The 15,789-nt window shown below is 42.1% G+C and overlaps 1 protein-coding gene across 1 annotated transcript in view; it reads right to left on the reverse strand.

The window, feature by feature from the left end:
• Nucleotides 1-15,789, reverse strand: part of GMIP (GEM interacting protein) — a 65,570-nt gene that overhangs the window by 33,531 nt on the left and 16,250 nt on the right. The window contains exons 2-8 of the mRNA XM_063119298.1: nucleotides 12,981-13,074; nucleotides 10,964-11,039; nucleotides 7,861-7,924; nucleotides 6,798-6,923; nucleotides 6,292-6,356; nucleotides 2,569-2,679; nucleotides 2,185-2,265 (exon numbers count right to left, since the gene is read on the reverse strand). Of these exons, the coding sequence (XP_062975368.1) occupies nucleotides 2,185-2,265; nucleotides 2,569-2,679; nucleotides 6,292-6,356; nucleotides 6,798-6,923; nucleotides 7,861-7,924; nucleotides 10,964-11,039; nucleotides 12,981-13,074 (617 nt within the window). The remainder of the gene's footprint in view (nucleotides 1-2,184; nucleotides 2,266-2,568; nucleotides 2,680-6,291; nucleotides 6,357-6,797; nucleotides 6,924-7,860; nucleotides 7,925-10,963; nucleotides 11,040-12,980; nucleotides 13,075-15,789) is intronic.

The following is a 15,789-nucleotide window of genomic DNA, read 5'->3' on the forward strand; positions in this document are numbered from 1 at the left end:
TTTTTATTTTCATTTTACCTTGTACTCTGAAATTTTTTCAATGAGGAGCGGTATATAAATATTCTAAATAAATAAATAAATAAATAAATACCTGCGGGATCGCCTTCTCCCGTACAATCCTCCGCCCCCGCCCCCCCCCCCCAGGTCCTCTGGGAAGAATCTACTTCAGTCTGTCGAAGTTAGGCTGACAGGTATTACCCAGAGGACCTTCTCTTCTGCTGCTCCCAGACTGTGGAATGACCTGAGACTTGTCAACTTAACAGTCTATTAGCATTCAAGAACGCTATAAAGACTGATCTGTTCAGGCAGGCCTATCCAGTGGAATTTTAAGATGTTTTTAGAACGTTTTAACAACATAGATTATGTTTTAATTCAGTATTATGTATTTTATATCTACTGTTGTTCCCTGCCTCGATCAAAATGGGGAGGCGGGAAAGAAATATTTTATTTTTATTATTATTATTATTATTATTATTATTATTATTATTATTATTTCATTCCATTCAGCACGAAAGACTAAAACAGATCTGTCTTTTTGTGGGCTAGCAGTTTTTGCGATCTTATTGCAAGGTATTCTAAATGCAAAGCAGGGTAAAATAAAAAGCACAAAAAGAACACAGGGTAGCAAAAAGAGAGCATCCAACTCAGTGCTTCTGAACAAGCCCGCTACTCAACCAGCCACACTTGCTGATTCATCTTATACTTGTCAGCCTGCCAGGCCCTATTTCACCCACCATCACTACAGGAAGCCTCAGTTGCCCAACCAGCGCATCACAAGAGTTTGAACATTATGTTTCTAGTTATATTGAAAGTATCTCTGCTATCTCTGATGTCAAGCTGGACATCAGGAAAAACTTCCTGACTGTTAGAGCAGTACGACAATGGAATCAGTTACCTAGGGAGGTTGTGGGCTCTCCCACACTAGAGGCCTTCAAGAGGCAGCTGGACAACCATCTGTCAGGGATGCTTTAGGGTGGATTCCTGCATCGAGCAGAGGGTTGGATTCGATGGCCTTGTAGGCCCCTTCCAACTCTGCTATTCTATGATTCTACGATATACACATACACATTTTATTTATTTATTTAATTACATTTCTACACCACCCAATAGCTGAAGTTGTCTGGGTGGTTCACAACCGTAGGAAATAGAGGAGTGGGGAGGGGCATTGTAAGTCAATGGAAACAGAAAAAAACTACATAGTCTACCTTATTAAAAAGAATTCTGTTTGTTGTGTATGTGTAATATTTCTTTTAAAAAAGTAATATTTTAAAAATCAGTGCCAAAATCAATTTCCAAAGGGGTAGCCATGTTAAATCTGTTGAGAGGAAAAGCAACAAACTATCTTGTGGCACCTAAAAGTAATGTGAAGGGCCACTTATTTAAGGCAATTATCGCTAAGTTTTCTGCAGTTCAGTTCCCTCTGACCTCATCATTGACTATCCCACCTGCACACCACTCCTGCCACCCAACCATGTGTGTATACGTAATATCTGTAAGTTACAGGATAACACTTTATGCACCTGATGAAGCGGACTGTAGTTCACGGGAGCTTATGCCATAATACATTGGGTAGTCTTTGAGGTGCCACAAAACACCTTCTTGTTTTTCTCTAAATCACGTGTTTGTCAGTCATCCCTGTATCTTTAACTCACCAGCCAGAACACAGGAAGGAAGGAAGGAAGGAAGGAAGGAAGGAAGGAAGGAAGGAAGGGGGAAGCAGGCAGTATTAGGTAGTATACTGCCTTTGCATTTTTCCTTCTACGTCCATAAGTAAAGGGGCTAGAGACTTAGTTTTCATTTTTAATTAATGTTGACAATGTAGGGGAAGGGTCCTTGAGCAGGGGGTTGGACTCGATGGCCTCATAGGCCCCTTCCAACTCTACTATTCTATGATTGCATGATATCCCTGAGAGCACCTGTAGCTACAGTCCTTGTGACAAGAGGACAAGACAGGGTTTTTCCACATGAAGGTGTTGGCAAGTCTTTCTTTGGGCACAGGGGTTATGGGAATTATGTGTACTTGACAAGTCACCTTCTTTCATACTAATTTCATCATGAATTACCCAGGAATTTGCTAACAAATCTTGCATTTATAGGACCTTAAGGTGGATGGCCTATAGACACCTGACAGGTGACCAACAATAATTGTAGCTTCTTCCCCCCACCCCTTAAGTTTGCTCTTACCATCCTTTTTTGTTCTTTTTGCCACTGGTCCTTGAATTCCTTCCGCCATTTCTCAATTTCGTTTCTCTTGGCCCAAAGAGGCTGCAAGGAAAGAAAAGGGGTGGGGTGGGAGTGAGGTCATGAGCAACACTACTTCGCATTTATAAAACTATGACATCCCCAAGACATCACAGTGTAGGGCAGGGAGTAGGAGAAATCCACGGAATATACCTTTGCACCATTACACCCCCACCCTCCCCATCAAATGAAGATACCAAAGCTTCATGTGATGTTCTAGCAGCCATCATTTTAGCCCTACTGTTCTGGCCAACTAGTGGACCCATGAACTATTTTAGCTGCTGCCTTTGCATAACAGTGTCATATCCTAGCCAGAAAATGCTGTACCTGGTAGTATTCTTTCAGATGCAAAATTCCAGCAGTCTCGAGGGCTAGGTTCCCTGCCTTTATGTCGTGCTCCATGACCTTGGTGTACAGAGTCTGGAGGGGCATCCCTCTCTGGAAAGACAAAAAAGCTCTCGTACTGGGGTGAAGACATTTTTTCAGTCCGACAGCTGAATTCAATTTGAGAGAAGCTGGACAGCCATCTGTCAGGAATGCTTTAAGGTGGATTCCTGTATTGAGCAGGGGGTTGGACTTGATGGTCTTATAGGCCCCTTCCAACTCTACTATTCTATGATTCTATGAGAAGCTCTTGGGGGGCACGTTCCAGCAGTATGTGGGCCAAAGGAAAAACGATGGGGCTGAAATACTGGCATATTTTGGCTTAAAGCTCTTATTAAGAGGCATTTCAACCTTTTAAGAATGGGAAACAAACATGCAAAAGCTAGGAAGCCACCAAATGATTGGCGGTCGAAGGGGAAAGGGTGTGGCCATTGGGGGAATCCTGGCGGGCTGGATTGGGATGCCAGGTGGGTCAGAATTGGCCCACGGACCTAATGTTCAACACTAGTTAGAGTGCTGAGACTGGAATAAGGATGTTTGGGTTCAAAACCAAGCTTATAGATGGGTACGATTTTCAGGCTCCCTATCAGACACTGGAGTGTAGGCCATACTTCATATCTCATGTATGTGGTGTAGTTGCTAGTCTCATCTGGCAACCCAGTCCTTTTCCAACTTCACTGGCTGCCAGTCCAGGTCCTGGCCCGATTCAAAGTGCTGGTATTAACATTTAAAGCCCTAAATGGCTTGGGGACAGGTTATCTGAAGGAACACCTCCTCCCATATGTACCTGCCCGGACCCTAAGGTCATCCTCAGGGGTCCTTCTTCATGAGCCCCTGTGAAAGGAAGTGAGGCAAGTGGCAACCAGGAGGAGGGCCTTCTCTGCTGTGGCACCCCAGCTGTGGAATGAGCTCCCTAAGGAGGTTCGCCTGGCATCTACACTATATTCTTTCAGACGCCAAGTGAAGATCTTTTTATTCTCTCAGCATTTTAACAGTCTATAAATTTAATTTTAACTTTGCTGTTTTAGATTTGTATTTCAAATTTGTATTTCTGCACTGCTGCTGATTTTACCCTGGCTGTGTTTTTATATTGGATATTATATCACGTTTTTATACTGTTTGTTTTATACTTTGAATGTTTTTAATTTTTGTGAACCGCCCAGGGAGCCTCGGCTATTGGGCGGTATAAAAATGCAATAAATAAACTCAATGTAGTTGCTGTTCCATATGCAAACAGCTCACCTCAAGGATTAGCCATATCATGAGTAATGTCTCCAGACCAGGACTGCAACTTCCTGCAGGGCACTAGCATTGAAGTGAGAGACTTTCCAAGGCAGCAACAGAGCCAACCCACGAAATCTGCTGCGTATGTATGTTACAGCAGCCAGAAGGAGTCCCTGGCACACAAAAGTGGCGTTTAGCAGCCTCCACACTGCCTCCATAAAGCAGGCCTGAGAGAATTGGGCTTCAGAAGTCCTAGCCACATCCCAGCAACTATGATGGAACCTGCCGCCTATGGCACAATGGTACAATATGCAGAGTATTATTGCTGGTTGGATCTCTCATTCCAGTCCACGTTCCAGAAGTGGAACTGCCATGAAATTTATTTACTTATTTATTAAAACATTTATATCCTGCCCCATATCACAAGGATCTCAGGGCAGTGTACAGATAAAATCATACATATAAAATAGAATAATAAATATACAATTCTAAAACAAATTAAACCATTTAATATGTCCATCTGACTTTTGAAAATTAACACGGATAAAAATAACATCTTGCTACAGTAGTCCTTGAACTTTGTTGAACTGAGTATCATTATACCGGCTTGCCGATTATTTGTGGATTGCCACTTTTCATCCTCCAGGTGTGAGGACCCTTGAAAGATTTCTGAATTCAGAATTCAACTGCTGTACATGTTCTCTTTTGCCATGATCCAACAAATCTAGCTACAGTTATCCATGCTCTGATAACCTCTCGTTCAGATTACTGCAATGTGTTACATGTGGGGCTGCCTTTGAAAACAGTCCAGAAACTTCAGCTGGTACAAAACAGGGCAGCACGGTTACTAACAGGGACTAGCCAGCGAGACCACATCACACCAGTCCTTCTTCAACTTCATGGGCTGCCAGTCCAGGTCCGGGCCCAATTCAAAGTGCAAGTACTAACATTCAAAGCCCTAAACAGCTTGGGGCCAGGTTGTTTGAAGGAACGCCTCCTCCCCTATGTGCCTGCCTGGACCTTAAGATCATCCACAGGGGTCCTTGTCCGAGAGCCCCTGCCAAAGGAAGTGAGGCAGGTGGCTACTAGGAGGGCTTTCTCTGCTGTGGCACCCCGGCTGTGGAACGAGCTCCCCAGAAAGGTTCGCCTGGCGCCTACACTGTACTCTTTCCGTCGCCAGATGAAGACCTTTTTATTTTCTCAGTATTTTAACGTGTAATTTAACTTAAATTTAAACCTTGTTTTAATTCCGTATTTTAACCTTTATCAATTTTTGCTGTGTGGTTTTTATCCTGGTTGTGCTTTTTAATATTGTATTTTGTATTTGTGTTTTTAGATTGTTGGTTGCTGTTTTTGCTCTTCACGGTTTTAATTTTTGTGAACCGCTCAGAGAGCTTTGGTTATTGGGCGGTATAAAAATGTAATAATAAATAAATAAATCTATATCCATCCATGGAGGACCAGAGCAGGTGTGGGGTGGCTGGTTGTTTTTCTTGAAGTCTCCATTGGCAGCTGTGCCACTTGCACTGCTGAAGAGGCAAGCCACATCTCAGTTTAACCTTTAAAGTGAAGAGTAGCTTCCAAGAAACCTCCTGCTAATCAGCATTCTCTTCTACCGTTTTCACTGAAGCCTCAAGGACCACCTGAAGTGCATCAGGGACTATTAGTGAACTCCGGCCCGCAACTGAAGAACCGCTGCCTTTGTCAGTGAGCTCTGAAACAAACTCCACTTTGCATCCACAATGGCATAAACTAGTAGTCTTCAAACTGGTGAGTCACGGCCCCAAAGTGAGTCGCGAGATTAGTCCAGACGGGTTGTGGCAACGCTACTGCCACCATGTTAGGCAATGGTGAAAGTGGGTTGCAGGTTGAAAGTCTGAGGTGGGTCTCGGGTATGGACCAGTTGAAGACCGCTGGCATAAACAAACTTTTGTTAAGAACAAGTCATTCTTAAAATATGAGGTGCTTTCAGGCATAGATTTACCAGGACTACTAGCTGGATTTTTAAAAAATGTATTTAAGAGATTCCATCCCATGATTTGGTCACATGGTATTATTTTATACCTATAAGAGTTAATTTTGCCCCACTGAGTACTGAGGGGCACTTTCAACAAGTGCATTCTTTCCATTAATAGGCCTACGAGAACATGACACCAGAAACTGCTGCTACCTTTGAGTTATTGAAAATGATATACTGGAACATTTGCACCTGCATGTGGTGGTCAATGAATCCAATCTTCTACGTACTGGAAAAACAGTGCCTGTAAATATGGTGTATACACACACACATACACACACACACACTGCTTCTAGCACCATCTGTGACAGACTAACAAAGACTCCACAAATCAGATGCAGTAGGGCGAAAAATAACTCACACCAAAACCATTTCACAGAAATTGCAGAAGGAAGTCACAGAAGGAAGCATCCAGGAAACATTACCTGTGGGTAAATGATGCTTCTGCCAGTTTCTGCCAGTTTCAGGATGTTCTTTGCGAACTCCACCTCTGTGAACAACAAACAGGTTAGCAGACTGAATTTCCAAAGAAAATGCATGGTAAGAGCAGTGTATGCATTTTTATGTAATATTCTACTGCCTTAGCCCTAGAATGGCTTCTGAGGATATTTTTGAGACTGTATAAGAAATGCCCTGGAAATGCACTGTATAAGAAATGCATTGTTAATAACGTGCTTTCAAACTCTCCACAATATTCCATGTGCCCAATGAAATCCACGAAAGCTCATGCCAGGATAAATTTGTAAAGCCTTTAAGGTGCCACAAGACTCTTCAATGTTTTTGCTGCAAAAGATCACATGGCTTCCCTCTGGAAAATATATAGTCTGAACAGGTAACCATTAATGTAAAGGTAGATATGTGTAGGGGAGGGGAGAGTTTGATGGATCCATTGGCCTGGTTAAATCATGGGATAGTGATAAATGAACCTCACCGTAAGCAAGGCGCTTGTCTACCCAGTTCAACAGCTCCTTGACATATTTGCACCACATCTTGGCATATTCCAGGGCAGCTTCCACACCACCGTCGCACTTGATCAGCATCTCATCGGCCTCCTCAACTGAGAACATGAATGAGCAGTTTGGTTTTAGTAAACAAATTGGTGAAGAAGTCAGTGTTGCCACCTAACCGAGGACTCTCCCATCAGCAGCACGAGATCCTCTTATTAGGTAGGTGAACAAGTCTCCTGTGTCAAGGTCAACTTAGTCAGATTTGAACCATAACCCCTGTAAGAACATAAGAACTTAAGAAGAGCCCTGCTGGATCAGACCAAAGGTCCATCTAGTGATAAAAGCATCATCCAGAAGTACCCTGATTCTTCTCAGTCCTTGCCAGAACAGGTTCTAGGATAATCACATTGCTAAGTAGTGATGGTGGTGATGTGTTAGCAAAAATATAACACTGCATATTTTAAAATTACAAACAGGCTGTGTGGTCATTTAATTGAAAGCTGCGTTGCTGAAGTAATAATAGGAATGCTGGATCAGACCAAAGGTCCATCTAGTGTAGCAACTTGCTTCCCAAAAAAGCTCACCAGGAAACCCCAAAGGAGGGTATGAAGGCAACAGACCTCTGCTGCTGTTGGTCCCCCACAACTGGTACTCAAGAGGCATATTGCCTCTGAATGTGGAGGCTCCAGAAACCTGTCATGGTTAATAGTCCTTGGAAGTTCTAGGCTCCATGCAATTATCTAATTTCCTTTTAAAGCCATCTAAGCTAGTGGCCACCATCAATACATCCCATGACAGTGAATTCCACCAATTAATTGTGCGTTTTGTGAAGAAGTATTTTTTCTTTGTTCGCCCTGAATCTCCTGCCAGTCAGTTTCTTTGGATGATGCCGAATTCTGAGATTATGAGAGTGGAAGGGATGAAACAGCAACAAGCCTTCTCTCCATCCATTCCCTCCACCCCAGGCATAATAGCGGAAATCAATATGAAATAATAGCGCACATCAAAATCAAAACTGGCCATTTTGTCAATCTCCCTTGCAGTTACCTGATATGTTTGCTTGTTCTTCTGCTTCCACATCTCTGTCACACTTAGCTAAACTTTCTTCCGACTACAAAACAAAGAAATGTGGAAAAATAAAAAATGTATGTTTTCCAAAATGGGCAAATGTCCCCAAAGAATCCCCAGCCCTTTAAAGCTTCATTTGATTTATTTAGTACAATAGCACTGTTTTGATTTTGCCCTTGGGCGAATGCAGAAGACAAACCAAACCCCATTCATGCATCTCAAGACAGACACACACACACACACACATATATATAAAGGAATGTATTTCTGATCCAGGAATGTAGGAAGGAGCAGATGATAAAAGGCAAGTGCCTGAAGGTGATGTGGGTTAAAATCTCATAAAATGCTACTGGGATGTCCTGCTATGTGGTCTTAGACAACCTTTCATGTAGGAGATGAAAAAAAAATCCTTTGACTGATTTAAAAATTATATATATCTGCCAGTCTGGTGCCTATGTGTCACTCAGGGTGGCTAACAGCAATTAAAATCAACAATTCAATAAAATTCCAAAAGGGGAGGAACCCCAATATAATAGACAAAGGTGGCCATAAAATGTATCCATGAGATAAAAGAAACATCTGCCTATACAAGGTTTTTACCATATGGCGGACCATAAGAGAGGGTGGCAACTTAATTTCTTAGGCCAAAGAATTCCACAATTTTGGTGCAGCCACACAGAAAGCCCTTTCTCTTGTTTCTATCAACCACACCTCCATCATAGTAGGGACACAGAAAAGGGTCTATCCATCAGATCTCAGAGCGTAGGCAGATTGTTATGGGACAAGGTGATTCCTAAGGTATGTTAAGTAAATCTCTCACAATTTGTGCCATCTGTGAATGATGTTCATATGGGATAGGAAGCAAGAGAGATACATCTTTGAGAGTTCCTTCTTAAAACATATTTTATAATTAGGAAAATGCACAAAATACAAAATGCATGTCTTGTTTCAGTTATGAATTTCTCATGTGTGTTTAAATTTCCAATTTTTGGGAAAAGCACTCAGAAATAAGGACTTGATTTTTTCCAGATTGCTAGCAAAATACACAGAAGTAGTGAAGTGGTGATTTAAATGCGCATGTGGCTTTCACTACTGTTACTATGCGCATATATTTTGTTCTCCAGTATCTCACCCAGAATACAAAAGGAATCATAAGAAGCTGCCCTCAGCTGAATGGATATTGTAACCAATGTGGGTTTAAAATTTGCTCCACACATTGATTTAAGCATCATATCTGAAATGGCCATGCTGCAGGCTCAGTCAGGAGACGAAATCATTTCAAATTAAAGAAAATAATCTGAGTAAAGAAAATCCCACAGTCTGCAGCATGTGGAAGACTATAAAATAAAAGCCCATACAAAGAATAATTTATCCCTCCTTACTAGAAAAAAGACTTTGTGATGTCAAGCGTTAAAAAGGAATGCTTGTTACTTATGAGTAACTAGGAAGCCTACCATGAAAATGGCACGTCTAAGGTAAGACATGCACATTTGTTATGCATTTGTGTACAATTTGTGACTGCATTCGGAATGCAATAATAAACTCTTGAGATGTTTTGGACTACAACTCCCATAATCCCTGCCTATTGGTCATGCTGGCTGGGGTACATGGAAGGTGCAGTCCAAAACATCTCGAGGGCACCAGATTGCCTACCTCAGGGTTATCGTTAAATGCATGAGCTTCAGGCTCATGAGTTCTCCCCTCCCATCCTTCTTCAGCATGGCCATGATATTGGGCATTTTTGCTTTTAAGGTACCTGCAGTTAAGCATTATGTCTGAACCCTAAACTATGGTTAATCTTAATTATGGTTACTGAAACTAAGTCAGCTTCATAAACCAAGGTTTGAAGTTGGCATGTTTCAGTAAACTAGAGGTGGGAACCTCTTTCAACTTGAGGGCCGAATTCCAGAATTTCAGAGAAGCTTATTTTAGCTCAAAGTTCTCACTGCCAAGAACTCAGCCTTAGGGGAGACATTTCAACCTTTTAGAATGGGGTGAGGGTTTTAATGGAATTGTTTTATATATTATTGTAAAGCGCCTCGATGCCAGAAATGGTGAGGCGGCGCTATAAAAATGCTTCAAATAAATAAATAAATAAATAAATAAATAAATAAAAACTGCAAAATCCTGGGAAACCGGCAAATAACTAGCAGTTGTGGGGGGAAAGGCTGAGGCTAAGAGTAGAGGGGGATAGCCATCTGGGGAACCCAGGAGGTCCAGATTTGGCCCCAAAGGCTGAAGTTCCCCACCCCTGCAGTAAACCACAGTTAAGACTAACCAGTTTGTCCAGGTTTGGATATAATGCTAATCTACAGTTAGTTAAACCAGACTGTGTTGAGGGAGGAGAGGGAGGAGTACAGAAGACTGTGATAATCTACATAGTAATAAACTATAGATTATTTTCATGTCAAATGCATCCTATATTTCTTCCTTTCAGTTTTAGCTTATGTTGAAGGGATAGCACCCCTTCCTTGTGCTCAAAAGCATAAAATGTTGAGTTTTCGGAAAATGCAATCATTTCTCTCTATAGCAATGATTAGTGTATGAAATGTGCCTTTGTGTCACCGTCAGCTATTGGATATTCCCTAGGATACAATTAGTCATGAGCAAGGCAATTCTCCCCCTGCCTGCACAATTTTGTGGACTTCATTTTAGGTTTTCTTTTATTATTCATTCTTTGCTAGTTGTGCACTCCTCTGCTATGCAATAGCAGTGCTGGAGTACTCATCCAGGGCTTTTTGTTTTATTCTTACCTTCATTACCTCTCATGGCTCCACTGTAGTTTTGTCTGTTGCTTCACAATTCTTTGAAAGCTAAGCACCTTTGCTCTTCTGTACCAGATTGCACAACTAGACAGGTTTAAGGGCTGGGGGCAAACAGGGGCATGCATATTTCCCTACAGCAATGTTATTTCCTTCCCCCACCCACATCCATTATGTGCAGACAGGATGTCTTGCTATTGCTCCTGGACTGGATCCTGTGGGAGAGTTCATCATGCCATTACTTTTTGTTCACATGAGGTGAAGAAGTTTTAGCAAGCGCGTCATTTTCACCCCTGGGTCAAGATCATTTTTGATCATACCTGTAGTTTTTCAGGCTCTGGGTTTGAGACTCCAGTACCATTGTCATTAGCGTCATCGACGAACATATCAACCGCTCTGCAAATGAGAAAGAACCAATAGGGGAAATTACATAAAAGGCAGAATAAATGTTTCTCCGTTAGGACTGAAAGGATGAGGTGGTCCGTACCATTATGCAGAATGAGACAGTTACCTCTGGTAGTGGATTTCAGGTGCCATTACAGAGTGGTGAATCTTCCTTTATTGAATGAATTATTACATTTTTACCATGATGGCAAAAGAGTATAACTAGGATTTTCCATTCTCAAAAACCAAAGATGTCTGATCCAGTATCATAAAAGTGTGAAGTGTGCATTGGTAAATATATTTTATTTATTTATTTTTAACCTTTATATATTGCCCTATCTGCTAAAAGCCACCAAAGTGTACAATAATTTTAAAACAATAAAACTTTGGAACAAAACAAGAATATTAAAAACAGTAAGAACATTAAAATACCCATTTCCCCCCTCAATAACGACAAAAACTAATTCTTATGTTCATCGCTTCAGAATCTGTTTCAAACATGGAGCGGTATACAAAGATTGCAAATATATAAATAAAATGTTTTTAGAATTGCAGTTTGAAAGGCTTTATACCCTTTCGAGAGTTGCTAGTCAAGTGTATTACACAGATACTCTCCACAGGGAATCATGGGAGCTGTCTTCACGGCGCCAAGTTGGTGACACCTTCCCTCCAAACCCTGTGGTTTCACTTACCCAAGGTGGCGTTGGGTAATCCTGATGCCAAGGAGGGAGTGTGGGGTTTCCGGTGGTCATCCGAGTACTGGAGCTGGCCCCCTCCCTCTTCCTGGATTCTGGCGACCAATTGCCAGTTGCCTTCCACCAGGACTGCCACCACCCTCCCGATCACCCATGGAGCAAGGTCAGAGTGAAGAGCAGGGGTGACCTTGCTCCCACTGAAAAGGTAGGGATAAGTCCCTGACTTCCCCCCCTCCCCTGCAACTTTGTGGGAAAGCCCCACGATGGCTGCAAATCTGCATCTGTGTCATATAACTGATGCAGCATACATTTGCAGCCACCACTGGGCTTTGGGTGCGTATAGACAGCCCCATAAGAAGACCCCTGCTGGATCAAATCAAAGTCCAGCATTTTGTTCCCACAGTGGCCAGCCAGATGATTCTTGGGACAAGTCGGACATGAGGACAATACCTCTCTCCTGTTTTTGCTCCCCAGCGTACTGCCTCTGATTCTGGAAGCGGTATATAGCTGACATGACTAGAAGTCACTGATCGTCTTATCCTCCATGCATTTGTCTAACCCCAACCATTTGTGGTGGCTCCCTAATATATACATAGATATGTTCACCACCAACGTAACATGAGGCAGTCCCTAGCTGCAGGTCATTCTTCAGTTTGAAAGCCTGCCTTTTAGATCTTCAGTAACAGCACACCAAGATAGCAAGTAGCTAACCTCTGGGAAGCGGGCTGCAGGGAGAGCATAGGAAGAGACATGAGTCTCTTGCTGGACAGAGGAACACATTACAAGGGGCAGCAGACAACTTGCTATAACAAATTAAAGAGCCCGGCTAAGCCTTATGAGGATGATTGCTGCAAACCCTGGCCACACCACATATGCATTTACAACAGGCAACCTCCCCCATGCATACGTGTGCACTATATACAAATGAAGCTCCCAAGGACTTAATGCAAGTCAGCCTAAAAGCAAGAAGGACGCCACTGGAATTTCTTCCGGCTTTGCATCCTGCAATTCCGGCCAAAAGATAATATTCTGAGCAAGGCCAGTACAATTATGGTTGTAAAAATTCTAAGCCATTTTCATTATTGAGCTGCCTTTTCCATGAGCCACAAATCCATGGAGATGGCTGCCTGTACCACCATCCAGTTCACATTAACCTTTCACCCTGAAGTCATCTAGCCGCAAACACAATTCCACAGAGACATTTAGTGGTGTGCACTTTATTATGAGCAGCACTATGAAACCCTGCTTGGATACATACTCATTTCCAATTGAAATTTCTAAGGCATCCAGACTCCGGAAAATCTCACTGTAGCGTTTCTTGTTTTCAGTCCCTTTCACTTCGCCATTGAGATCTGGAAAGGGGAAAAAAGAGATTAAAGAGAAATTTCAGTGAGGCCTTGTTCAAACAATGAAATATGGAACCTAACCATGCATACCACATCTTGGCCCTTTTTATGATCTAAAATTATACAGGAGTCTTGCCTTCCTTTCAAACTGAAATCTGTTGAAGCCTGCTTGTATCATTAACCTTTTTATTCTCTCAGTATTTTAACACTTAATTTTAACTTAAATTTAAATTTTACTGTTCTAACTCTGTATTTTAATCTTATATCAATTTTGCTGCGTGGTTTTATCCTGGTTGTGCTTTTTATACTGTATTTTGTATTTGTGCTTTTAACCTATTGGTTGTTTTATTATGGTTTTAATTTTTGTGAACCGCCCAGAGAACTTTGGCTATTGGGCGGTATAAAAATGTAATTAATTAATTAATTAATTAACACTGAGATGTGCTCCAACTCTCACTCGGGCTTAGTGAATACTGATATGAAGCCTGTTTGGAACTCTTCTGAAAACAAATGTCCCTGATACTATCAAGCGGGGAAAAAAGGCTCGGAGTGTGGCAACAAGGGATAGGGCCTTTTCGGTGGTGGCCCCCAGACTGTGGAATGATCTCCCTGATGAGGCTCGCCTGGCACCAACGCTGCTATCTTTCCGGCGCTAGGTTAAGACTTTCTTAACCTGCCGCATATGGCAGCACATCCTAATTACCCACATGTTTAGTTTTTAATCAGTTTTTAATGCTTTATGTGTGTATGTTCTGTGTTTTAGACTTTTAAATTTTGTATAATTGTTTTTACCTCAATTTTAGAATTTCTGTAAACCGCCCAGAGAGCCCTGGCTATGGGAGCGGTATAGAAGTGTAATAAATAAATAAATAAATAAATAAATAATAAATCACACACGGTTACAGAAAAAGTGTCGGCTGTGGACAGCGCCAATTGGCTAGTACATGTGATGTCATCAAGGCATCACTCCACAATCCCGAGCAGTTTTGCAACTCTTTAAAAAAAACATTTAAAACTACTTCCATCTTTTAAAAAACATGGATGAAAGTATAAATAAACATAGGTGTGGCACTTAAAAACAAACAAAGAGTAGCGCATTTGAAACATTACTGTTTTCTGTCCCAGCATTCAAGTTAATAAGACTATATAACTATCTTGCAAATTGCAAAGCCAGGAGGACGGCAGGCTCACATCACAGGTCAAGAACACACCATGACTTCATTTTAAATATTATTTCTGTCATTACCCTGAGTAAGACCCTTTCCAGATGTCAAGAAATACTATTTTTTTTAAGCTAAAGCAGCGCTAGCCAGCCAGGCACCACTGCTAGCAACATCATATGACCCCATGCAATTGATTTTTTTGAGAAGGGGATAATACAATGAATAAAGATGAGTACTAATTAATCAAGTATATGATAAAAGACCAGAGGAATCGGTGACACAATGTCACAATGACATTAAATAGCAAGAAATGTCATATCCTATGCATCTTAACTCTGATGCAAGTCTCATTGTGTTCAGAAGGTTTCTAAGGAAGTGTGCATGGGAGCCCAGCCTTAAACAGTGGCACCAAACCTGAGAAAGGTGCAGCCTGATCCTAATGCTTGCTTATTTGAAACACCCCATCTCCCAGACTTCCAAGCGGCACGGTCCGACGTGTAACTGCATAGCATTAAAGACAAACTAAACATTACAGTCCCAGCATTTCAGTGCATTTAATGTGACTGGCTTTTTCCAAACAAAAGTAGTTGTTAGGGGTGTGGGGAACAGGATTGGGAATGCAGCAGGCAATGTTGGATGATGCCAGTTATTCAGATCCATTCCAGTTCTGTTTTTAGGTGTGGCTTGGATGAAGTAAATCTTTTCTGCTTTGGTGGATGACTTACTCCAGGGGTGGGGTGGGGGTCCAGGGAGAGCAACCCTATTGATTCTCCCGGGCCTTTCAGAAGGTTCTGATGCTATCAACCATGGCATAGTTCTGGACCATCAATTTGGGTTGGGATTAGGAGGCATGGTGTTACAGTGATTCTGGTTCTTCCTGGAGGAGTGGTTTGATCAAGTGTTATTGGAGGACTTCTCCATTTCACGGCCGTTGGCTGTGCCATGTCAAAAGATGCCATCTTCTCCCCCATGCTTTCAAAAGTCCACATGAAATCACTGTGGGGAAGTTATCCGGAGGCTTGGGCTGAAGTATCATCAGTATGAAGATGACACTGCTCTACCTCTCATTTTCTTCTCATCCCGGGAGGCTGTAGAGAGGCTGCAGAGCTCTTAAACTGATATCTGGAGGCTGCTTTGGCGTAGATGAGGGTGTGAGCCCTTTCTTCACCTGCTACTTCTTTCCAGCTCTTCTTCAACTGTCCATCATTCCTGCCTTTTCCAAAGACATCCCTAAGTTCTTTTCTGCTGTCTCTCTTTTGTCTGGGGCCAAAGTTCTCAATCAGTCACTGCAGCAGGGAGAGTTCAGTGGAGATGAATGGATATACAGTAAATTGCCTGTGTGCTGTGGGCCAAGATTCCAGGGGTCCTGCCTCATAATTAGGTTCCCAACTGACCTAAAGCGCAAGGTTTTTTCTTTGCTTTCACACCAGTAGCCAGGAAAGCAAGGAGTTAAAGCTGCTATTTTCTCCTACCTGCTCAGACATTTTAAAAGCAGAAATGAGATGAGCAGGCAGCTTTAGGGCTGAGTTCCACGGCACCCTGACTTAGCGAGCTGGGC

The sequence above is a fragment of the Elgaria multicarinata genome, chromosome 3, assembly GCF_023053635.1.
Source record: "Elgaria multicarinata webbii isolate HBS135686 ecotype San Diego chromosome 3, rElgMul1.1.pri, whole genome shotgun sequence".
Classification (NCBI taxonomy): Eukaryota; Metazoa; Chordata; class Lepidosauria; order Squamata; family Anguidae; genus Elgaria; species Elgaria multicarinata.